The sequence below is a fragment of the Dermacentor silvarum genome, chromosome 2 (genome assembly GCF_013339745.2).
Source record: "Dermacentor silvarum isolate Dsil-2018 chromosome 2, BIME_Dsil_1.4, whole genome shotgun sequence".
In the NCBI taxonomy this organism is placed as follows: Eukaryota; Metazoa; Arthropoda; class Arachnida; order Ixodida; family Ixodidae; genus Dermacentor; species Dermacentor silvarum.
The window spans coordinates 254,916,709-254,942,241 of record NC_051155.1 but is presented as its reverse complement, the minus strand read 5'-3'; the positions used below and the strand labels follow the sequence as shown (position 1 = coordinate 254,942,241).

Sequence of the window (25,533 nt, the reverse complement as noted above, 5' to 3'; positions counted from 1 at the left end):
AAGCTGCGAAAATCGCAGTGCAAAATCGCACCATGTGAAACAGCCTAAGGCTGCAGTATAGCGAAACAATTAAATCGTACAATGTGTCTGCCACTTCCACTTGGCTCGTTCATATGGGTTGTGAAAACGGTAAAGCAGTGACACAGTCTAAGAGGATAGAGAGGGATGACGTACCGGTTCTATGCCAAGGCCATTGCTTTTTTTGCGCTTTGTCAAAGCGGTGATCTGCTTGCATTATGAATGGCATCAGGTGACTGAATGATGAGAGTGGCTAGAATCAAATGGAAGGAGTTGCTACATTATACTGGCCCTGCTAACACACCGAGACACAAACGAAGGTCGTGCAACATGTTGCACACAACAGCAAGTTGACCTGCGCAGCTGATCCGCCGCTCACATATCCCCGCTGCATGAGTGAGGAGGTTGGACACAGTCAGCAAACCTGACTATGCCCACTTGGCTCTGCCAGCTCATGACCTCGAAGATTGCAGAGGCACCGATGCAGTATCGGAGGCCAGGCTGAGCTGTGCCAGTTCACGCAGCGTGCCACAGCGAGAGTATTGGATCCACTGGTGCTTCGCAACGTCGCCACGTACAAGCAGCCGCTAACTATGGCCATCCCACTTCTCTCGCTGTGCCAGCTTGCATGGCATGCCGCAGTGGGAGAGGTGTGATGGCAATGGTGAGCCATAGACGGCGAATGGCTGTGCGCGATGGTGACAAAGACCTGTTGCTCGACGTATATTTTGACATGGGAATTTTGAACTGTTACATTGAACAAGTGCCAAACCTCGCGGAAAGTAATATAGTGGGGGGAAACAGTTAAGTATTGGTTCAGAGACCCTTCTAGCTTTCTATATCCATTGACAGGTCAATTTTACCTTGTTAAAGCCCGGTATTAATTTCAGCAAACAATGCATTTTACTTCGTTTTGTTTGCTATTTTCTTATAATGACATTCGAGTGCATTAGCTGCAAACATTACACACAAAAAACATTTTTGGGAAAACATTTTGGGTAAATATTTGTTTTCCTGGAAAATGCTATTTTCTGACCATGAGCCTTCTTTGCATATCATAAAAACTTGGGGCATATTGGAAACTTTCAATTGGCACGCTTTTTTTATACTACTACAGTGGTTACACAAGGTGTGACAAAAGTGCAAGAAGGCACACCTGGAAGTTCCACGTGGCCAGGTCAGTGCTTGTCCAGAGGATGACGCGTCGGTCCTGGGAGCAGGAGGCAATTGTGCTCTGGGACTCAAGACCAGGTGACGGGGCCCAAGCAACGTCGCGAACCCAGTCGGAGTGTGCCTCAAGCTTGTGCTCCTCCACCATTTGGACTCTGCCTCCCTGTGAGGTGGCAGGTTTCAGTGCACCTCCAGACACATACTACTACAACGCGAATCCTTCTCCTAACTGCAATAAAAAAAATTCACGTCTAATGCTGCTTTGTGGATGCTCAAGTTTTGCTAAAATGGCATGTTTTGGTCAGCCCCCTTGCCTTGGGTGCAGCTTCACGAGCTGGATTGCATTGTGTGTGACCCAATCAAAATCATTTTGTGATCTCAATCAAAAGGAGTGCAATGTCCATGCTGCATCTATTATCCACACTGTTGTTGATACATGATGAAACCAGTCCATGCAGTGGCTCACTTATGCTCACGTGTTATAACAGAATCAAACAGTGCCAAAAGACTGGACCAAGTAAAGGGAACGTACACAGCACATCTTTTAGTTCAACTCGCTTTTTAAACATGCTCCAACCAGCCCAATTCAGCACACTTATGCTCATATGGTTTTATGTTTCCCGTGGGGACTCAAAAATGCCAAGTGTTACAATTTACAATGTGGACCAAAAGACTGAGCAAGACTTGAGAACCAACAAAGAAGCAGTAAACGCTTCTTCCAAGATCCCATGCGCTATGGGAATCAATATTATGGGGAGCATCTTTAGTGATGTTCAAACATCTTACTAAAACAGCATAAAAGGGCCTTTACTAGCTATTTTTCAGTTGCTCTGTCCGCCAAAGTACATTCTGGAAGACAAATAAATGGTGTTGCTGTCTTTGTCATTCCTTGTCTGGCCCATGCGTGACTTGGGTGAAGGATTTTTAGGACTATTTATTTGTGTGCTACTAATAGTTGCTAGAAGCGCCACTGTACGTCCTCTTTGTTGTGCTTGGCAACAATGAATCTATTGACCCTTTTCACGGAGCAGTTTGTTCTTGACAGACCAGATGGCAATTTAGGCGGCGCGTCGCACGTTGCCTCAGCGAAAGCGCACGTATACAAAACCATTACCGTTTCTGCCCTGTTTCTGTGCGATTAGCTGTCTGAAATGCAGCTGGGTTTTCGCTCACGCACTGTGCTCCATTCATGATGCAAAATGTGGAGCGGTGGATTGAATGCAGTAGTTGGCTGCAAAATAGTGACCGGCATATTAAGGAATGGAATGAATACGTGTGACCAAGTTCACGGACCGTTGCTACATACGGATAGCCTGTGTTGCCAGCCCTACGCGATGCACAACTTTCCTCGAGGATAAAATATGTGGGGATGCGCGACTCTCGCGCGTCTCCTGTAATCCGGCTTCACCGCATAGCTAAGTGCCGACGGCGGTCGTGGTGGTTGCGGCACATTGCGAGAGATGGCGCGAGTGTCGCGATGCTGGCACCACCGAGCGGCGGGGTGACTTGGGAGAAAGGGGTCAACGGCGCTTCCTCTTTGGCTTGGGATCGGCGGCCAACACGCACGGACGCTTCGCGCGACCGTCGCGCGAGGCTAAGAGCACGGATCGTTCGAGCGTGCCACCGTTCGCGTGACTCTACACGGGAACGACTAGGCGATGGTGTCATAGGATGGGGCGAACGTATTCGCTCGCTATCGGGTCGCGGTGAGTCGGACTACTTGATTTGTCGCGCGCCCGTGTGAATGTTCTATTGGTTGTAATTCGGCTAGTGTGCATTAGTGTATGAAAGGTGCAATAAATGCTCTTTTGATTGTTTGCACTACTGTGTTGTCGTTCCTTTGTCCCAAGAGCATGTGTGAGACCTCACAAATATTTTCACTCATTTTCCAGCGTTGCATCGCTAACCTCCAAAGAAAAACACCGGAATGTCGGCAAGAGTGAGTACCGCTCGTTAAACGATGACAAAGGGAGTAGCACCGCTTCCTGGCATAGTATGTTTCATGCACCTTATCTGCACACATCTACCTCAACTTGCACGCAAACTTACACACGCTCTATTGCCAACGTATTAAGAATGTGAGAACGGGTGCACACTTCAATCAATGCGCCAAACCATGGGTGTCAGCGACTACATCAACAGCAGACGTATGGTCGAAGCTGAATGTTTCGCGACGGTAAGCGAGTTACTAGCAATAACACATTTGCTACAAGCTATTACAAAGTACAGAACAGCTATGTTCCAAGCCTTGAGTGCAGCAAGAAGAAATTATTGCAACTGAGCAAACCCGCGAGCAATAAGGCAGAAAATCAGATAGTGACGCACCGACGAACGCCAGACTCAGAAATGTGATAAGCCACTGCTTCAAAGTATTTGCTAAAAAAATAACGAAGAGCAAAACACACTGATCCTGATTCAATTCATAAGTGGAAAGTTTGGATAGCTTGGAATACATTTTAAAGCAAAGCTTTCTATGTCTCACTGATTCATCTGTGAGCACCGAAAATGTACTGCAGGAAAGCCAACTTACACAATAGAACTATCTGCACATCTGCGAACAAATTGAACAATCTGCGCCCACAATTGTGAATACTACAGTTTACATTCGCAGTTGTACCGATAAGAACAATGGGAACTGCAACGCCACGCTACCCAGACGAACTGTATATATCTGCACTGCACTACACGCGTCACGCAATGCATTCCCGGCCATCACCATGGGTAGGCCGCAGCTGCAGCGCACGGCAGAAGAACAGGCTGCCGTACATGAACGTAAGTGCAATCGTGCCCGTAAGGCCGATCTCGGGTATCGGCAACGGCATGCAGTCCGTGAAAGTGAGTGTGTGCATGTAATCAACGGCTACATGATCTAAAATAAAGGCTATGCAACTTAACGAAATGCGTATTCATTCAACTTCAACGTTCAAAAAATACAATCCTAAACAAGCAATCAAATCACATATGCATAGAATTGGGTCGCTCAGCATTTCTTTGGTTCGATGCGTGGTCATTGGCTTTGGACATTATTTCAATTTGCATGGGCGAAAGCTTCGCATTATTCAAGAAAGGGGCTTTGATTTTTTTAGCTTAGCTCACTTTTAGAACAAGCACTATATACGCTGCTCGCCGTTTAGAAAAAGCTTAATGAGCTCCAAAAGCGCTTTTACGTGTCCTCTGAAGCTGTGGCCAAAGCTTCGTGTCCTCCAACCAGTAAGCGTCTACGATATCTCCCGAAACAAAGGTTTCCCGAGCCGCACCAGGCATCGTAAGCACTGGGGCAATGGAGGCAGCTGAGGCAAGCAATGGATGCGTCACCACATGATCATATATGGCATTGCCCACGGGATCGCCACGAAAAGGGTCAATACAAACTAGATTGTTTAGCACTTTACTGAAGACGACCCTGTTGGATGCTGAAGACGACCATGACTTATTTATTTACCTTGCAATTACAGACGGCGCACTTGACAATGCAAAAAGGATCATTCTATCATGTTGACGTATGTAGCCTACAGTACCTTAGAGTGACGCATTTATTGACCACCCACCACAACTAGCGACTGAAGGGGCTCTGACATTCTTGCCTCAACGCACCCACCACACTGCCACAGATGCTGGAACTCATCTATGCACAGTTCCCAGGCAAGCATTACGGCCAATTCACAATGTTTTCGGAATTGCAAGCCTGAAAAGTTTTCTTTTTTTTATAACCTTATAGCAGCTTCGATTTGCATTGAAGTTCCAGCACCTCACAGAAATTTCGCCTTGCTCAACAGATTACTCTTGCCCTAGTGCAGTACGCTTTGCACAGTGGCTGGCAAACTTCACGGCAATTTCATGTCATAGTGGATATGTGTAGAGAGAAGGTACACCCGTCCATTCTTACAGCACTTCTCCAGATACACCTACACTAACACCATTCTAGTTTGAGAAGACACTTCCACATGCCAAGGCATCAAAGCAGAGAGTTGGAAATTGGCCAACTGTACACATTGGCATCAGTATGACTGCATACTATTTTTCCCCGCTTTTTACCAAATGAAAACTGAGCTGATGGTCAAGAGAGGGCATGCCTGTTTTACTGCATGACACCAACTGTCCTGAAGGGTAGCCATGTACAGTAGAACCTTGTTCATACGATCCCATTACATACGATTTCCCGGGGCCAACATTCGCGATCGTGAACAGAAAAAAATTACGCAATTCAGTTATACTTTTTTTTACCAGTTCACACATTCCCGGAAAACAACCTTTTGGCACTAACGTGCAGCACCTTGCCAAACTGCGATTGTATGATACGTTTTCGGGCTACTAGATTGCATGTAAACAAGAAAATGTGCGAGGCGCGCACGACTGAGAACAGTAGCTGCCAGCCGCATCGAGACAACGAGCCAGCTGCCGAAGAAGATGACACTCGAGCGAATGCTGATGATAGTTTTATGTGGATAGGCGATTTCGCGTAGCCATATAAAGCTTTGCTTTAAAGATCAATGTATCTGCTTGAAAAACTGGCATGCCTGACACCATGTGCGACAACCTTGGGAAGCATTTAGTTTCATTTGCTACCCAATTTGTTGTCGCTGGCATGTAACCGTGAAGCTGGAGCAGCTGGAATCTGGTTCATCGCAAGCATAGTGCACTTAATTAAGGTTCTGCTATAAACCTCCGGAGTTATCTCACAAAACTATGGCACCTTCGTACATTTCAGCTTGCTTGGGAGCGACAAAATCTCGCTGCACAAAGATGTACAGTGCTCAGAGATTTAAATGCGATACTCTGAGCACATGGTTGGCAGCACCTTATGCACCACTGGTGAGCACTGGGGCCCAAGAGCTGATGCATTATGGTATAGCACTATCAAACCCAGGGCCTTTGTGATGCATTGCAAATAAATTTTGCCCCCCAGCAATCGCCCATGGTGAAACAAGCACTGGCTGCCATGCGGGATCATTTGAATCAGTGAGCACTGTACAGTACAGCAACATCAAGAAACAGCTCCGAGTGGCTGCCAGTAGAGTTCTTCGACGTCTCAGTACTTGTACTGTGACCAGAGACTGTGCACATTTCATGCGACACATGCTATAAATTCCGAGACTGTGGACCTTTTCGACTCATTATATGCTTCACTGCAATATTTTGCATACGCTTGATTGCATAACATGGCTGTATTATGGCAAAGTTGACTTTAGGGAGCCAAGACATGCTTATCGGGACTGACGATTGGCTGTATTGCAGCGAAGTTGACTTTAGGGGCCCCCAGGCAGGGCTTGACAGGCTGAACTGCAAGTATACATTTATCATATTTCCGATTTACAGTTAAACCTGCTTATAACGAACCTCCATATAACGAATTCCTGGATATAATGAAATTTTTCTATTCCCCGCCATTACTCCATAGAAGCACATGTATTTGAGACCTCTACGTAACGAAGTGGCAGCGGGAGACCCCCTCGATATAACGAATTTTCCCCGCCAACAACCTAGAGATTTCGCCCCAAATTTTGTCATTTTTGCACGAGCAGCAACCTTCTCCGCCGCGACGGAATGCGAAGCGAGCGCACGTGTGCGTGCGTGCGAGCGTGTGCGAGGCGGGCCTGCATCCCTCGACCCAGCGATCTTGCCGCCGCGGGCTTAAAGGGCAACTCCGGCGATTTTTCGATGTCAACGGATGTCGATGAAATTCGCTGGGTCTGTTCCTCTGAATACCTCCGTCATGTCCTAAAAAAAGTACGCTTGAGAGTTGCACAATTTTTTTACAAATGAATTTAATCTATTGCCTTGAGCACCCTACCTTACCCCTTCCTCAGTTATAGGCCACATTGTGTATGACGTCAGGAATGGACCACGCAGAGCATGCCGGGATCATGCAGACGACCATGGAGGATGCAGACGACAGCGACGAGAGCGTGCAGGAGTCGACGATCGTGAGCGAGCGCTTGGCGTGAGATGTTGCTGTCGCGAGAAGTTGCATTCCCTGTGGACGGGCAAGTGATGCAGGGTGGCATGCGGTGTTGCGTTGTTCGCTGCACTAACTTCAGCCCTCGCCTTCCGCAAACACAGTTTGAGCCGATGCCGATCGCGTTCAGCCGAGGTTAAGCCTATCACAGTGGCCGAGTTCGTGCGTCTGCTGCTGGCGGACCAGATCGACCCACTGATATGAAGCTAATTAAGCTATTAGGATGAGGAAAGCTGCTTCTGTAGTTCAGTTTTGACCATACGGATTTGAAATAAACCATTCCTCTCAAAAAGCTAAAGCGACAACACGTCGCGCAATCAACATCCGTATACGTTGCCGTTCTCGAATGCGGCCAGTCGCACTCGCCGGCGCTTCCCTAAATGAAATGTGACTACGCAAATCCATGGGTGTATTATTACCTATTGTTATGCTGACTCATTATTTAGCTTACGAAGTGCACTGTTTGCCCCGTATCCCAAATGGACAGCAAGCGGAGGCCCCTTCGATACAGCATGCGTAAACAATTGCCGTCTCGTTCAGCTGCCAACGATGTCATACTTCATAACATCGGCGTTTCCGCGAGAAAACTACATACATTCTCTAAATGAACGATCATACGCGCAATGTCCCAATCTATGTCTACTTTACGGAACACTAATTGTGTGCATGAAGAGAATACGATCGAAGAATGATAAGCAGACTGCACAACGCTTCCCTACTACGGTCTCCCGCTCGCTGTTTCCGAAGGTGCGTGGTCGCACGTATCAGCTCGACCCAGAGTGATGTAACGGTGCCTACATGCACAAAATCTACGTGTTTTGATATGTTCTGACATTAACTGATGTCACCGATGAGCGGCTATCTCAAGCGAACGACGTACGAGTGGTCGCTGTACCTGCCGATGTAAACAAATGCACCGGTCGGTGCTTTGGACTGTTAGCGGCGTTCTTGTGGGATACAAATGCGGAAAGTCGTGCTCCACATCTTACAGTGAGCATGCGAAGCGGTTCCCCGAGAGGGGTAAAATTCCTAAAATAGCAAGCAGCACGTATATCAGTGGTTAGGGCTACCCTTGGTCTTCATGTCGCAGGGCGATATGTTGCGCATGGGTGCTGGCTCTAGTGGTGGAGGACGGCGATTCGTGGCTATTGAATTCTTCTGAATCATAACTGCCACTGTTTGACAGATCCGAATAGGTGGTGCAGCTTACATGCAATGTCACCCGAAGGTCCCCGAAGGTCCGGCGCGGTCACGAATAAGCTGAGCGTCTGCTCTTCGCCGGTTTCGTTCACCCCGCGGGCGAGACTAGCATGCATTGCGCGCCTTCCCCGCCGGTGATACATTCGTGACGTCACACGCAGAGGTTCGCTCGGCTGCTTGCTCAGGTTTCGGTTTCGTTTTTGCGCTTTTTTGGTTATTTAAAATTATTTTCGAATTTGCGGAACAATTCTCCTATCAGGTGAGTCACAGGAGGGCCTCGGGAACATAAATATTTTATTAGCTCGACATGGTCAAAAAATCGCCGGAGTTGCCCTTTAACCTTTCCCCCTCCCTTCATTGAAACCCGGTCCTGCCGCTTGCTGCAGCTGGCCTAGCCTGCCAAGCCAGTACTCCCCTTTTCCAGTTGATGTTGCCGACGTGCTGGCAGACGCTGTGGCACGTCACACTCTACGAGCGAAGAACTAGCGCTGTCAAACGCTGGTGGCGTGTGGAAGCGCCGCTGCAGAAGCGAGCGAAGTGACCTTCGTGCTGTTGTCTATCGCTTCAACGCAATCTGAGCGCGAAGAACGCACAGCACGCACAAAGCTACGAGCCACCGACGCACCTACACTGCCTAGACTCTGCCCCAATGCAGATCGCTTTCAAGATACGGCCTGCGCGACCGCCTGCCGCCGCGCAGTACGCAGTTGATGCCAGAGTACAGTACAACGCCGCCCGCTACCCCCCCTCCCTCACCAGTGCCTCGAGCGCAACGGAAGAAGGCACGCTTCCTCCCTGCTTTTCTTTCGTGCGCGCACGTGATTTAGACGCGGTCGTCGGCTCCCCTCGCACGTTTTCACTCGCACATAAAACATACGGCATGTGGCGACTGCATTATCGCGTTTGGACTTTATATGGAACATCTATGAGCCAAAACCAATTTTAGGGCCACAACGCGTCATAGACACCATCTTTATATAGCAAATACGGATCTCAAGGGCCATACGTTTGCTGGCGGAAACCGAAAATACGTCATAGTTGTCGCCCCCAGCACTTTGGGCGGCCAATGCCATCGTCAAGTCACCAAGCCAAGCGACATGAAAAGTCAAAATGGCCGCTCAGGCCGGCGCAGGCTGGCAGTTCGCAACGTACGATGCGGGAACAGTCCCACAGTTGCGACACAACAGCGTGGACACAACAGCGGGGTAACCCCTTGGGGTTACCAATGCATTGGGTTCTTTGGGAGCTGTGCCGGGACCGGCCAAAAACGACGTAACAGCCGGGAAAATGCAGCACCCGGGAACGTAACAGCGGATTTCTACTGTAACACTATACAACGCTACGATGCCATCGTGACGCTCGCTCTTCGTTTCCGATGCCTCGCGCTTGTGCGAAACGACACGCGTCCACGCATCCAGTACGTACCTGGTGTGAAATTCCAAGGATGAGTCCTTCGACGAAAACGGAAAACGGGTGCGCGTTACAATCGAGGGCGCATTGGAATCGAGTAAATACGGTAAGAGTTTCTTTTTCGAATTTTCGGGCCGAACCTGCATATAACGAAATCCTCTTTATAACGAAGTTTTTCGGGAATTTGTCAATTTCGTTATATCCAGGTTTAACTGTATTATCAGAATATATGTGACACATTGATTAAAAATACATATAATGCAGAAGGAGGTCACAGTCGGGAGACAGAGCAAGACAGTGCATAGTTGAATAAAATCGTGGTGAACCGTGGCAAACACAACAAAATAAATTACACAAAATGTTGATGCAAGTTGAAAATTAACACACATGGAATAATTTTAGCCTTTTTTCAGAGCACACATGGAATAATTTTAGCCTTTTTCAGAGCACTGTAGGGAAGAAACCAAAACATCTTCGTAGCAAAGTGAGCGAATGCAGCACTAAATTTACTTGACCACTGCAGTCAAACAACACAAGATGAGGGAACATTATAGAATGATGACATATCTAATGGAAACACAGAAGTCAATGGGCTTTAGGTCGGCATCGTGAAATCACAAGTTAGCAGCAAGGAAAACAACGGCGAGGAACATAATTGAGTTTTCCCACTGTATGTACAGTGATGATACCATAAGTGACGCCCTTTTTGGCATACACAGATTGCACGAACACATAAGCATGGCACTACAGGACAACCTGGGAGGTGCCAGGATACAAATTTCATCGGTGCTAAATCCATGACTGCCCAAACAATCAAAGAGGAGGCTGAGATGCTGTGTCAATACCGTGCCGTTCAAAAGTGAGGGCTTCCTCAGGTACAGTGTGCCACTCTGCACATAAGGTTGCACAGTGGAAAACGCCCAATGTTTGCAACATGAATGCAACGTTGCAGTTAATGTGCTTTGGAGGCAGTGCAGGAGTGACAGCATACGTACAAGGCATGGAAAGCCCTGCGTGACACCAGCGTGGCCAGAAAGGCACCGAGAAACTAATCTAGTGATGATGCCAACAATTAAGTCAACAAGCGAATCGTCAACTGAACAGGAGACACACGTGTGTGCCGCATCGGTACCACGAAGAGATAGGGGTGGGCAGCTGTAGCTGGCGAGGTACGCGCTTGAAAAAGCTTGAGCACTATTTTTTTCCTATACATTCTGGCTATAATTTAGGGATGCTGCTCTTACACAAGAGTGCATGCCCATGGGAACAATTTACTTTCATGGGCAAGCAATAATAAGTTCTGGGATATAGTCAAGGAACTGAACGATCTTAAAAATTTCAAGGTCCCATAGTCATAATTGCTAATGAAGACTTTCTAGCTGCCAAAAGGCAACTTATGCGACTGCAGCATGGTTGTTAGCAGCATGACTCGGCAAAACAGCCATAGTAAGCTCTCCTTTCGCAAAAATGGCTCTTGGCTATGTTCTAATTTGCACAACTTTTTCTGGATTTTTGGCATTAAGTTCAGATACCCTTGAATAAAAAGTGCACTGCTAAAGCATGGCAAGTGCAACTTGAAGAACTATGACATAAGTGTCAGTTTCTCGCTGCAAATAAGGCTTTGCTGAACTGGGATTCAGTGAACACTTACGAGAACTTCCAAATTTTCACCAGGTTATCGCAGCCACCAGTGACAAAGCGCTTCAGGGCCTTGGAGTCCTCAAGGGAAATTTCAGCCGACGCTTTGGCCTGGGCAGGGGCCCAGCTGACAGCATTGCAACCAATCTGCAGAAGGCAACCACACGCTATAAAAATGGTTCACATTGAACCCTGTAGTGCAGTGGCCATGTCTAGATCAGCAAAGGTTGCTAGCTGACACACCCATAGGGATGAAACGCTATCCACTTCCACATGAAGACAGGATGCATCTAAGCTCGCATAAATGATGCTTCTCAAAAAACAACTGTCCTTACACTGATGGTACTATACTCGGGGATAACTTATCTTGGCAGTGAAGCAAAGGCTAGAGGGGGCGGAGCTTCTGCACAATCGTGTCTACTATGTAGTGTGGCAGCTGCTTTCGGCGCCAGTTTCGCTTTTCTTTACATGCTGCGTATGCCCATTGCCAGTCTTCACAACCTCCGATAAAACCCTGGATGTTTAAAAACATTTGACAAAATATTGATCTTGCTGTTGAAAATGCCACACCTAGATCTCTTACATTTGTGAGTGAGAACTACATTCGCATCAAAGGTTTTTTTGTCAGATATGTCTACATAAGCACCCCTCAGCTCGGTTGTCCATGATGCTGCACCCTGTTTACTGAACAGAACATGTGTTCAGAAAATGTTGTGGGATCTGAGAAAGAAAAAAATTATTGTAAGGAATTCTTTTTCAAAAAACACAAGTTATATATCATGTACAGCTTCTCATAGCATTATTAACATAATAAATCAAGTAAAATTTAATTCAGCTAGGTAAATGTGAAAATTATTAATGAATTTAGGGAACTCTTCCACACATACATACAGCTGGAGCTTCAGTCCCATAGCTTTCCCTGCAATGCCAATGAAAGTTGTCCCCGAGTATACACAGTAAATTGCTGATGGGCATTATTGTAGGAACATTCTTCGTGTTAGTAAGCAAACACTGAAAATGCTACCACATGGGTGCATAGGCCGAAAAGCTTCCCGATCAAATGCCTGTCAAGTGCACATGTTAGAACTGCCACAGCAACATACAGCTTACCTCTGCAACACTGATGTACACAAGAAGCCACATGGCTATTAATTATCAAAGTGGTCATACTATTAACACAAGCAATTAATGAAACAGCCAGATAGAAACTGTAGCTGATGTAAGGCATGTATGGCACAAACATTGTACACAGAAAAGACAAACACTGCCAACAATTAAGGATTACGTGCCTGTCAACAAAAAGATGCGAGCACAAGTACAAAACTGCTATAGCATGCGATTTCATGGGAGATATACCATAATAAGAGGACTTATCTCATATTCTTTATTTCTCTCTACAATCATTTCTCACTAGGGCACGTTGCCGGGCTAGTTGGTTTGGATTCATAATAGACATGGAGCAGCGCAACACGACAGGGACCAAGAATAAGAAGACACATACACAGCGCTAACTTTCAACCAAAAGCTTTATTTGATCGCACATGTTATTTATACAATGACCACGGATCGATAATAAAACCAAGGAGACCAACAAATAAAGACAGTACAGCAACCACACGTGTCATCACTCTAATCACAGCGCACCATTGTCGTTTCACGGCAATGATTCTAGATACGTCTTTCTCCGATAAGGTCAAAAAAGGAAAGCTCACACGTTTCTTACACTTTGTCGATTTCATAGGCTTCAATTATCTCTCATGTCATTCTGCCTTGGGCCCTACTTATAATGGTCGCGTTTTGGAAGACTGGGGCGCAGCCGCAATTCAAGCAGTGGATTCCTAGATGGCCTGACACTGCTTTTTTGACGTTGTACTGGTGCTCCTCAACTCTCTGGCTGAGGCACCGGCATGTTTGACCTATGTACACACACTTACATGAGAAAGGGATGGAATATACAAAACCTTGAATGCAATCCACAGGTTTTTCATGGTGGTTTATGACACAATCGGCCTTCTCTCTCCTATCCGCATTAACTTTCTTGCAGAGCCCCTGCAACTGTTCGGGAGCGGAAAAAACAACGTCCACGCCAGCCTTCCTCGCTATCCTTTGCAAATTATGCGAAATGGTGCGCATGTATGGAACCACGGCCACATTGTTTTAGTGAGGTTGGTCCGCTCAGTGAAGTTTGCCCTACCCTTCCTACTCACGCTTTCAGCTACGACAGTCAACAGGCTCAGAGGATATCCAGAGTCCCTTAGACTGAGTTCAGCCTGGGCCCACAAGCTTACAAGCTTGTTTCAAGCTTATGCTGACAAGACTTCATCAATGAATTTTGCAAACACAAACTTATCACGGCACGTTTCACCAATTTCGAGTGGGCAGAAGCAAATGAAAGTACAGGCTTGGTGCCTCTAGGTTCCTAGCCCCAGCACATGCCTCTTGAGAATGTACAATCCTAAGTCTAAAAATCTTATGAAGTTGTCTTTAAGCACTTCATGCGTCAGCAACAGAGGGGATAACTCCGACGTAAACATGAAAAGCGTTTCTCAAACCACAGAGTCAAATTTGTTAGCTTCACTATAGGTCACAATTAGTCATCTACGAATCTGAACACAGCAACAACACCCTTATGAGTCAACCGCTCATCAAGGGCTCAGTTGCGCTTTGCTAGAAATAGATCACTCAAGCATGGAGCGATGCATGACCCTATGCAAATGCCGTTTTTTTTTTGTCTCACAATGTTCCCATTGCACGTTGCATAAGTCGAGTTAACATAAAAGGAAAGGAGCTCAAAAAACTGCTCACTTGATGCCCTGGCAGTATTTTGAAATAGGATCACTCCCATTCTGTCAATGCCTTCGGCCACACATGTCATCAAGTAGGGCCCAGAGCAGAATGACTAGAGATAATTGATGCCTATGAAATCGACAAAATGAAACAAACATGTGTGAGCGTTCCTTCTTTGGCCTTATCGGAGAAAGAGGTATCTAGAATCCTTGCCGTGAAATGACCAGGTGCACTGAGATTAGCGTGACGACATGTGTGGTTACTGTACTGTATATATGTTTGTCTCCTTGATTTTATTATTGATTTGCTGTCATTGCATAAATAACACGTGCAATCAAATAAAGCTTTTAGTTGAAAGTTAGCGCTGCGATTGTGTCGTCTTATTCTTGGTCCCTGTCGTGTTGCGTTGCTCCCACGTCAATTGTGAATCATTTCTCAAAATATCAGAACACGCACCACAGAACTACTGTATCTCTTATTTTGTGTTGCTTTTCCAATTATGTTCTGCTAATTAAGCTTATTATTGCATGCCATTTGCACTATGTATGATTACCAACAAGCCCATCAGTCTGCTCTGCTGCACGAGCTCCTTACTTATTGTTACTGCTTTCTTTGTAACAGCATACCTGTGATGCTAAGCCTTAAATAGAAAACATGGGGCATGCGGGAGATGGAAATTTAAGATGACCAAAAGGAGAACAACATGAAAGCAGGAGCCAACATTTCAACAAGTGGACTTGAAAAAGACTAAGTCCGCTTGGCCAAACGTTGGTGTTGTATTCCGCACCAATGCAAGATGGCGCGAAGAAAAAGACACCGGACGAAGGCGAGCCCGAAACTACTGTTGTAACGGCGAAACAACAAAGAGAGCTTTTATTTCCGGTCAGGGCCTTATATAACCTACGCCCGTCACGCACAAGGTTGACTACACTAGTACTATCGTAGAGAGGTTGCCAACCCGCAAACTGAACACAGCTGAACACAGGCAAACACAACATCATCCCCTTCGCAAAAAAAAATGAAGTCACAAATAGAAGTCCCGGAACCGTGACGGAAGCCGTCGGTCCCTAGTCGAGGGTCCTCTTGACGTCACCACTGAAGGACTGTTAGGGGGTTGACATGAACTTGATAAAGGCGGTGATCTCGTAGGCGTGGTTGCCTGCAGAGGCAGTTGCGAGTCGTCCGCACCACACGGGTCGGGGTATTCCTCAGTGGGAAGGGCGCTCGGCGACTGCTGGTTCCTCCCGATCTGACACTGCTCTGGAACAGACACCAACTTCGACGCATTCCATGTACGCCCATCCTCCAAGCGGAAAGAGTTTGGACCTAGCTGCTTGACTATTCGTCGGGGCTTGGAGTAGGATAGTCCCGCCTTTCCCGTCGCTGCTTGGGTACGAACTCTCACATAATCTCCTTCCCGGAACTTCGGAGCCTTCGCCGCTCGCCTCTCGTCTGTGTAAGTCTTCATTGACATCTGCTTTGCCTGAACACGGGCACGCAGCCGGCGCATGGCCAATGCAGGCTCTTGGAAGAACTCCTTGGACGGCAAGCCCACAATGTCGAGGCGAGTCCTGGGCTGGCGGCGGTGAAGTAACACAGACGGGGAAACTCCTGTAGTAGAATGCGGCGTTGCTCTGTACACGGCCAGATATTCCACTACAGTCGACTGGACACATCTGCCTTCCAAAACAGAGTTGAATGAAGTCCTTTAGGCTTCTGTTGAATCTTTCCACCAAGCCGTTGGCTTGGGGGTAAGATACGGACGAGACACCATGCTTGATTCCCCTCTCCTTAAGGAAATTTTCAAATACCTGGGATTTAAACTGGGGTCCGTTGTCAGAAATTATTTCCTCCGGGTAGCCTTCGCGGCTGAAAACATCAGCTAAAAAGTCGATGACAACTTCAGACGTCACTGTATTTGCGAAGTAAACTTCTGGCCACTTAGAATGGTAGTCTACGAGAGTTATTACAAACTTCGGACTTGCCTGCTGCAAGTTGAGGGGGCCTACAATATCAATGGCGAGCTTCTGCCATGGCAGCTCTGGGAACGCAACAGGCTGCAGGGGTGCATTAGTCGGTTTTGCCGACTTGTCAGCTGCTTGGAAAATGTGGCAACTTCTGACTGCGTGTTCCACCTCCGTATCCATTCGTGGCCACCAGAATTTCTCTCGAAGTCTTTGCTTTGTTCGTGTGATGCCTGGATGCGTGTCATGCGCGAACACCACCAACTCGGATGTCAAAGTTTCAGGCACAACAATTCTGTCCCCTCTGAACACTATCTTGTCTATCACTGAGAGTTCCTCCTTCACCTCATGGCAGGGCTTTACTTCTGGGCCTAAAATCTTTTTGGCAGGCCATCCAGAAGCAATGTATTTAATCACAGTCTGTAAGGTTTCACTCTCAGCTGTAGCTGCTTGAAGCTGCCCTTTGGTGATACAAGACAGTACCTACGGACACCACCTCTTCGTCCAACTCTGGCTCAGCTGCAGAGGTCACAGCTAGCCTGGACAAGGCATCAGCCACTACGTTATCACTTCCTTTTTGGTACACAATGTCAAAGTTATAATACAAAAGTCTGGCAGACCATCTTGCAATTCGTAGTGGCCTTCTACCAGCACCTCCCGACGACAGCAATGTCACCAGCGCTTGATGATCGGTTTGGAGAAGGAATCGCCGGCCCCACAAGTAGACGTGCCAGTGTTCACACGCGAAGAGACACGCGAGGGCCTCTTTTTCACCCGCAGAATACTTGCGTTCGGCAGACGTCAATGACCGGGATGCAAAAGCTACCGTTTGCAGCTCTTTCCCTACTTGCTGCTGCAGTACAGCGCCCAGTCCTGTGTCGGAGGCATCCGTAGTCACAACCACCGGCAGTTCTGGATCGAACATGTGGATCACGCTGCATGACGATAACGCTGCTTTGACTGCATCAAAGCTGTGCTGTGCGGCTTCGTCCCATACGAACGCTTGCTGTTTGCGCAATAGTTTCCTGAGCGGTTCTACAACGTCCGCATAGTGTGGCACGAAACGGGCGTAATATCCTGCGAGTCCCAAAAACGATCGTAACGCTGGTGCATCTTTTGGCACGGCTGCCTGGGTGACTGCTTCAACCTTTGAGCGCATGGGTGCGATGCCCTCACTACTCACTACATGACCCAAAAAGGATATTTGGTCCACATCAAAAACACATTTTCATTCAGTGTGAGACCTGCATTGGAGATCCGTTTCAGAACTTCTCGCAAGTTCTCATCGTGTTCACTGGCAGTTTTTCCCCATACTACCACATCATCTATGTAACACAGTACCCCTTGGCACCCTTTCAGTATGGATGACATCAACTTCTGGAAAGCTGCAGGTGCAGATGCAAGGCCAAAGCATACTCTTCTAAATCTGAAAAGGCCTTCGTGAGTCACAAATGTTGTTAGTTCACGACTTTCACGTGTCAGTTCCAGCTGATGGTACGCAGCTTTCAAATCCAGTTTTGAAAATCTAGTTGCACCTACCAGGTGGTGCAGCAGTTCCTCCGTGTGGGGGAGAGGGAACCCATCCACTATGATGGCCTTGTTCACTTCTCGAAGGTCAACGCAGAGGCGTATCGTCCCATTGGGTGTCTGCACAACAACGATCGCCGATACCCATGCGGCCGCATCAACTCGTTCTATGATGCCCGACAGTTCCAGTTGGCGCAATTCGGCAGACACACGTTCACGGAGAGCAAGCGGTAACCGTCGTAGCTTGGCAGCTACAGGCTTGACCGAGGGACGAACTTTGACTTCGTGCGCAAAACCCTTGACCTGGCCAAGTTTACCAGAGAAAAGGTGCGAAAATTCACCACGCAGGTGGGCTGGCAGCAACGATGAAGGCTGTGAATCTGTAGACACGACAGCGTATCCCCTTCAATGCAAAGTTGGAGATTCAGTATGGCACCCAGTCCCAAAAGCGATGTACCACGTTCCACGACGTGAAAAAGAACACAGGTTTGAACCTGCTTGTAGGCTACGTTCGCCAGAAAGCATCCCTTGACTGCAATCCGTTGCTTTGAGTAGTCGACCAGCCTCACTTTAGCATCCGTAACTGAACAGCCGGAGAAATGTTCTTGAAAGCTTGCTTCGTTAAGCAGAGAGACAGACGACCCTGTGTCGATGAGGAGGCTCAGAGTAGTATTGTTAACATTGACATCGATGTAAATTCCTTTCCCTCGCATACCTTCAGTGCTGAGGTTGAGAACAGAGATAGCATTCGTCGCTTCAGGAGTGTTCTTGCTTTCGGTGTTGCCCTGAGACTCACCTGGGCGTCTTGAACGGCACACAGACGCAAAATGTCCAACTTTGTTGCAGTTTCGGCATTTCACCTTCTTAGCACGGCATTCTCTTGCATTCGCTCGATGTTCGGTTGACCCGCAACGGTAGCACGCCGAAAATCCACTTGCACTCCTACGTTCAGGCTTGTCAACTATTCTTTGCACCACGGAATCAGCTGACAGTTCCTTAAGTTCATGTCGAGTCTGTTCGATGTGCTTGCCAAGCTCCACAGCGCAGCTCAGCGCAAGGCTTGTTCCCTCAAAAAGCAGACGTTCACGTATTTGTTGCGATGTCGACCCCTCCAGTAGCTGGTCTCGTACGGCTTTCTCCATTTGATCACCGAAATCACAGCTTGCGGCTAGCTCGCGCAGTGCAGCGGCATAAGCTTCGAAGGGCTCACCCGGCAGCTGACGACGCTGTCGAAAGCGGTGTCGCTCCATCAACTCGTTTATGCTTGTTGCGAAATGCTTGTCAAGCAGTGAAATTGCCTCGTCGAAAACATCAGAGTCGGGCTCAGTCGTCATATGTACGTTGATGAGCTCCGACGCAGTAAGTGGCGCCAAACTGTAATATATTCACTGCCCCTCCAAGCCTAGTGCATTCAGTAGGATAGCTTTTCTGCGTCGCTGCGTGAGGTCCTCGCCGCCGATAGCCTCCAAGTAGTTGAGAAACGCAAGCTTCCATTGTCTCCACGGTACTGATGCAGGACCCGGCGTAGCAAGAAACGGAGGAGGCGGCGGGTTGCAGTTGAATAAGGCAGCCATGGCTTACCGGCGTAAAGTGAGGCGCAGGCGTGAAAAGAGTAGCGGGCGACACGGCAGCGCTGCGATGCCTAACTTGCCGAAGCGGTGTCGCGAACGACGGAGACTGCTGGATTGGGCGACGCAACTCGAGCTCGCATCCTTGAGCTTGATGAAGCTTCTGGGCGATGAGTGCAGGCGTGCATCGATCTTGAAGAACTCGCTGTTTTACCTCGTCGCCATTTTATGTTGTATTCCGCACCAATGCAAGATGGCGCGAAGAAAAAGACACCGGGCGAAGGCGAGCCCGAAACTACTGTTGTAACGGCGAAACAACAAAGAGCTTTTATTTCCGGTCAGGGCCTTATATACCCTACACCCGTCACGCACAAGGTTGACTACACTAGTACTATCGTAGAGAGGTTGCCAACCCGCAAACTGAACACAGCTGAACACAGGCAAACACAACAGTTGGCTCCTGCTTTCATCTTTTCTCGTTTTAAGCCTTACATAGCGATTCTCACTCGTACAGCACAACTAGAAAATGAAGAAACAGCCAAGCCAGCCAAAAGAAGGAACAGAGTGCTTACTTTCAACTGGTTTTATTGGCAGATTGCATGAAATACGGAACCACAAGAAAGCATCGGACAATAGCGTAACACGTCACAAAACGTCACACCGAGAGAGGCCCACACCATCATAAGTCACAGAACACGTGCAGTGCAATTGTTTCATGCATGGTTGAACTGATCAAGAAATCGTACTTCCTGTGAAGATAGGCACAAAGATGGCACACCAACACATGTGATTCACGAGTGTTAGCAGCACTTCACACCGATCAAAATTAGGCGCGCATCCACAATCACGGCAGTGAATTCCTATATGTCCCTGAATTGCTCGGTGGACATTGTAATAATGTTCTTTTAGCCTTTCATTGAGGCAACGACCAGTTCGGCCTCCTCCCACATGATAGTGCAATTGAATAAACCACCCCAACAACGCAAGGCATTCTTGTGCTTGGTAGAATACAGTGGGGCGTGGGTGGAGTGAATTTACAGCTTTACAAAGCATGTGTAGCTTATCCCGCGCAGAAAACACTACTTCCATGCTAACCTTTTGGCCAATCTTGTTTAATCTGTGGGAGACATTATGCAAATATGGTCTCTTTTGATCATTTCTTTATTGGGCCTCCGAGTTATTGTCCTTTATCGGCTTTAATAGCTTTTCAGATATAGCAGACAGTAGTGTAGCCGGGTACCCAGTGCACAAAAGCCGATCAACTTAGCTCAACTGCGCTGCATGGCATGATGACAGGATTTCCCGAGACAGGAAATCCTGTCAGGACTGGCAGCACGTGTGCGACAGGACTGGCAGCACATTTGTTGGCGTGCCATCTTTGTGCCTATCTTCACAGGTAGTAAGATTTCTTGATCAGTTCAACCATGCATGAAAGAATTGCACGTGTTCTGTAACTTATAGTGTGGGCCTCTCGGTGTGACGTTTTGCGACATGTTACGACGCTACTGTCCGATGCTTTCTTGCGGTTCCGTATTTCACGCAATCTGCCAATAAAACTAGTTGGAAGTCGGCGCTCTGTTCCTTCCTTTGGCCGGCTCGGCTGTTTCTTCATTTCCTTGTTGCGCTGTACCAGTTAGAAAATGCAATACCAACTCGCCCAATCCTCAACACTAGTGGATTGCATAGTGACATACCAACCCCAGAAGGCTGTACTAAAGTTCACATTACTTTGAGCTTCATAGGGAATTTGCTAATTTGATTAAAAAATAGATTGTCATTAACTAGTGGACTAGCCAAGAACAGAAAAAGCATGAAAATGTCCAATAAGGACATATCATGCAACTCTACAGCATCATGTGACAGTGTGATGCTACAATATGTCGTCAGTGAGGGAATTTCAGCACTTTATTTTCATACATATTTCTCATGCTGTCATCAAGGTGTGCTAAGAACAGCATAAACCCAGGATAGCGATTCAATTTTTACAGTCACGCAACACTGCCATAAAAAGTATGACAAAGGAAGTGCCGACAACGCCGAGCTCAACCTGCCTTTGGCACACACAATGCCTCACACCCTAGAAGTTTTTGGTATAAATGTTGTGCATGATAGAGCGAAACATCCGGTTGTGCACATCGGTATGTCTCCTTGCATTTAACACCCTTTTAACAGCTGCATAGAGCCAATCACAGTTTGGCGGGCATGTCATTCAGGCACTGTCATCTACTTTTTTATATTGTGCTGTAGACTTGCCTGATGTGCTAGTATGGACAGTACAGCAGCACATATATTTGTTACGTACCTAATAAAAATACATTTAAAAGATTTGAACCTATGGAACTCAATAAGGGTAAAAGAAAAATAGAATTTATGGAACATTAAACTGGTTCCAACTTGGTTTGCAGCAACGCGGAGCCCTCTCGAGATTGGAGCCAGAGAAATGCTGCCCTCGCTGAACATGCTAGGTGCTCCCAGAGCAATTGAAGTGGCCACGTGATCGAGTTTCTGTAGGATTTCGTTCGCACTCCCAGGTTGAAGGTGGCAGCACCTCCAAGCTCAAGTGTGGCAGTTTGAATGAACCAGGCAATGTGTTCCAAGCATTCAATTTTTAACAGCCGAATGTAAATCTCACCGCGAGTGCTCGAAATCGACCAGCTGAATGTGCAATTATTGGCAGCTGAGCATATGAACATACCAAAATTGTTCCCGAAGCTGTTGCTCTTGTGTTAATTCAAGTAAAGAGAATGCTTACTTCATATGATGCCCTGTTAAGCTGGAGCACCTATGACGCATGAATGAGCAAATTGCAATGTCCACCACACAGCAGTATCAAACCCTTTAGGTACTGCAGTACTAGTATAGGAGCAGCGGAAGAGAGGATAACAGTTATATAGCGACGTAAAACAACATAATGTTCGCCTCAACCTCGTGGACCAAGCTTTGAAGATAAAAATTGTCGACTTACCGTGTGAGCATTGTTGATTTTCTGGCTTTCCCAGGAGCCGTCTCCCGACGTGCTCACGATGGATACGGCACCGTCCGAGCTGCCACAAGCTAGCATCAACCCAAATTCGTGGGGAGCCCAGCAGATGGAGTTCACTGTAGCGAGTGAAAAAGCATCAGACAGCGTGAACAGGGGATGGGCCGGACTTACCCGAAGAGTCGTGGTTCTTGAACTCCTCCAACTTGGACCAGACGCCGTCCGTCTCCTTCCACAGGATCACCTTGCGGTCGTACGAGCAGGAAGCAAGCACCGTTCCGAACATCGGGTGAGCCCAGGCTATTTGCCACACGGGTCCCTCGTGGCCTTTCAGGTCGGCAACCAACTTCTGAGTCCCGTTGCGGATGTCGAACACCTTGACGGAGCGGTCGGACGAACAGGTCGCCAGTCGGATGCCGTAGTAGTCCATCTGGGCGTCGTGCTGAACACAAAAGTCGCTCTAGTCAATCACTCACGCAATACGCACAAAATCGCAAGTGAAACTGGCCTTACAATCATGTCCTCGTGCGCTGTGTCGATGGTCTGTAGTAAAGACACCTGAAAGTAAAAATGAATTACGGTACGTATTACGCTTTGGCGGTGTGAAAGCAATTGGTGACGTTTGTCCAAATAGCAGTTGGCCTGAAGATTTGTAAATTCATCGACTTATTAGGCCTCGTCGACCGCTAGCTGGCGCATCCTAGTGGTATTCTTCAATCCTGGAAGCTCAGATTGACTGAAATGACGGTGTCAGCAGGATTACCATGTTTTCAAGTTTCCAGGCACCGGTTCTCAGGCTCTAAAGGCTGGTGGTTTTCCAAGCACACGACGCGTTGCAGGCGCGCTCCGAAGCACCGCCACCGGCGAGCAGAGGAACTGCAGAGAGTACAAAAGAGCCGTGACGAACGACATTCGAACAGAGATTTCTGTAGGCGCCAGGCTCACCCTAGGCACGGTAAATATCAGGTCTAAACGCAATTAAGTGATGGCTACGGACCCAAAAATCGGTGCCTGGTCCCGGACGACTACCCGTGCCCGATCTTGGGAATCGGGCAGTGCGACACGACCGCTGTTCCTCAGCGATGGAACACTTGAGCGTGCTCACGCAGGAACGCGGCACGTTCTGTGGTGGCACGCGGAGCTTCCTGTCGTTTTCTTTCTCGACTATATATAGTCTGCCCGATGATCCGCGTTTTTATCGGTTCATAGTGGGAGACGCTGATAGCGGGCACCGCTTCACAGCAAGCAACACTGTTGGTTTTATAGATCAATGCCTCCTAAAAAAACTTTTTTTTTTTTTTAGGAGGCATTGTATAGATATATCTCATAGAGTTTTTCACTATGATATTAGGGTGGCTGATATCTCTATAGTTCATTCAGTAAAAACCACGGTGTAAGAAATTCTTACACCGTGGTAAAAACTCACAACTGTATGGTAGAGTGCACTAAATTGGGATCATCAATCTAGTACACTCTATCTATGGTAAATCTCATAGAGTTTCATATTACTATTTAGAAACTCTATGGTAAATCTCTTTCTGTAGTGGGTGTGAGCACTGACGGAGGGTGCGACTGTTTTCACAACAAATCCGTGCAGGGGCGTGGTCTCACCTCGATGACGTGGCTCGCCTAATCATCATTTTCTCTCTCTCTCTCTCTCTTTCTCTCTCTGGTCGGTGTGCGGCATGGAGGAAGGAAATGGTGTGCGGTAAAACCCCTATATAAAAAAGTAGCGTCACGTTTTGAAGAATGCCGCCGCCTCCTCGCACACCCTGTCCGAGGCCGACGCCGCCTCGGTATTGGCCTAATGGCATCACGTGGACTGTCGAGCCCCCGGGCGCTGGCTGCGTTTGTTTACGATCACGCTCCATCGCCATTTTCGCCCGAGAAGCGTCTACCGACTGGCGAGGAGCACGACGATAGCGACGAACGAACACAGTCGGCGATCGTCGAATCTGATCAGCGGTGAAAGATAAACAAGTGCACGTGTTTCAAGCGGTGTAGGCGGCGCAACGGTCAAAAAAGGAGCGCGAAAGAGAGGAGAAACGAGGAGGAGGGAAGGCGGAGGAGGAGAGTGGATAAAAAAAAAAAAAGGTGCGGCCTGCCGCGTGCATCGAAAACGCATCGATGGATGGATGGATGGATGGATGAGGCTGAACCCTTTAAACCGGGCGGTGGCATACGCCACCTAGCCATGACTTTTAACATATTTTGTACTTTGTGGTGGGTGAAATTTCACCCCTGCCTTGATTTTATCCACCAATCAGATAACCTCTGTTTGGTTATTTCTACCCGCTTAAAGTCTATTTTGCCTTCACTGTCCCTAAACCCCAATGCTTTGAAAAAATCAGCCCCGTTGCCTTGCACTGTAGGGTTAAGCCCCTTACAGAAAAGTATGAGGTGTTCAGCCGTTTCCTCTTCTTCTCCACACGCACAGCACAACGTGTCTATACCTTGGTACTTGACTCGGTACATCTTAGTCCGCAATACTCCCGTCCTGGCTTCAAACAACAAAGAGCTTCCCCTAGAATTATCGTAGATATTTTCTTTGGCAATTTCTTGCTTGAAAGTTCGGTATGTGCCCAGTGCTGATTTCGTCTGCATCCCTGTTTTCCACAGACCCCTCTCTGTTTCCTTAACCTTTTTCTTAACCGCTGTTTCCTGGTTTGCACCCCTCCTGCAGTCCAAATATTTGATTGACAGTTTTCTGGTCAGCTTCCTCCATTTTGTATCAACATTCCTCATGTACAAATAACTGAAAACTCTCCTTGCCCACCGCTTTTCTGCCATCTCTCTCAATCGCTCCTCAAATTCTATCTTGCTGCTGGCTTCCCTGCCCTCGAATGACGTCCATCCCATGTCACCCTGTACCCCCTGATTTGGTGTATTTCCGTGTGCTCCCAGAGCCAGTCTACCTACCCCTCGCTGCTTAACTTCCAACCTTGCTCGAACCTCTGATCTCATGCACAGGACCGCATTGCCGAAAGTCAAACTAGGGACCATCACCCCTTTCCAAATCCCTCTCACCACTTCGAACCTATTGTAATTCCACAGTGCCCTATTTTTCATCACAGCTGCATTTCTGCTACCTTTAGCCGTCACATATTTTTCATGTTCCGTTAGGTACTCAGCCCCATTGTTTATCCACACTCCAAGATATTTGTACTTATCCACCACCTCCAGCGTAACCTCCTGTATCCTATGCTCGCTGCCCTGATTATCATTAAAAGTCATGACTGCCGATTTTTCTTTACTAAACTTCAAACCTAAGCTATCTCCCTCTTTACCACAGATGTCCATTAATCTCTGCAAGTC

At 47.6% G+C, this 25,533-nt stretch overlaps 1 protein-coding gene across 3 annotated transcripts in view; it reads right to left on the bottom strand.

The window, feature by feature from the left end:
* LOC119443165 (protein SEC13 homolog) overlaps positions 1 to 23,362 on the bottom strand; it is a 57,219-nt gene extending 33,857 nt beyond the window's left edge. The window contains exons 1-7 of one of the 3 annotated variants that reach the window (XM_049662631.1): positions 23,216 to 23,362; positions 22,982 to 23,094; positions 22,732 to 22,776; positions 22,393 to 22,660; positions 22,204 to 22,337; positions 11,406 to 11,539; positions 1,175 to 1,351 (exon numbers count right to left, since the gene is read on the bottom strand). In XM_049662631.1, the coding sequence (XP_049518588.1) occupies positions 1,175 to 1,351; positions 11,406 to 11,539; positions 22,204 to 22,337; positions 22,393 to 22,660; positions 22,732 to 22,776; positions 22,982 to 22,984 (761 nt within the window). In that variant the 5' untranslated portion in view covers positions 22,985 to 23,094; positions 23,216 to 23,362. The remainder of the gene's footprint in view (positions 1 to 1,174; positions 1,352 to 11,405; positions 11,540 to 22,203; positions 22,338 to 22,392; positions 22,661 to 22,731; positions 22,777 to 22,981; positions 23,095 to 23,215) is intronic. The other 2 variants (XM_049662629.1, XM_049662630.1) reach the window with 2 other exon arrangements.
* Positions 23,363 to 25,533: the final 2,171 nt, after the last annotated feature.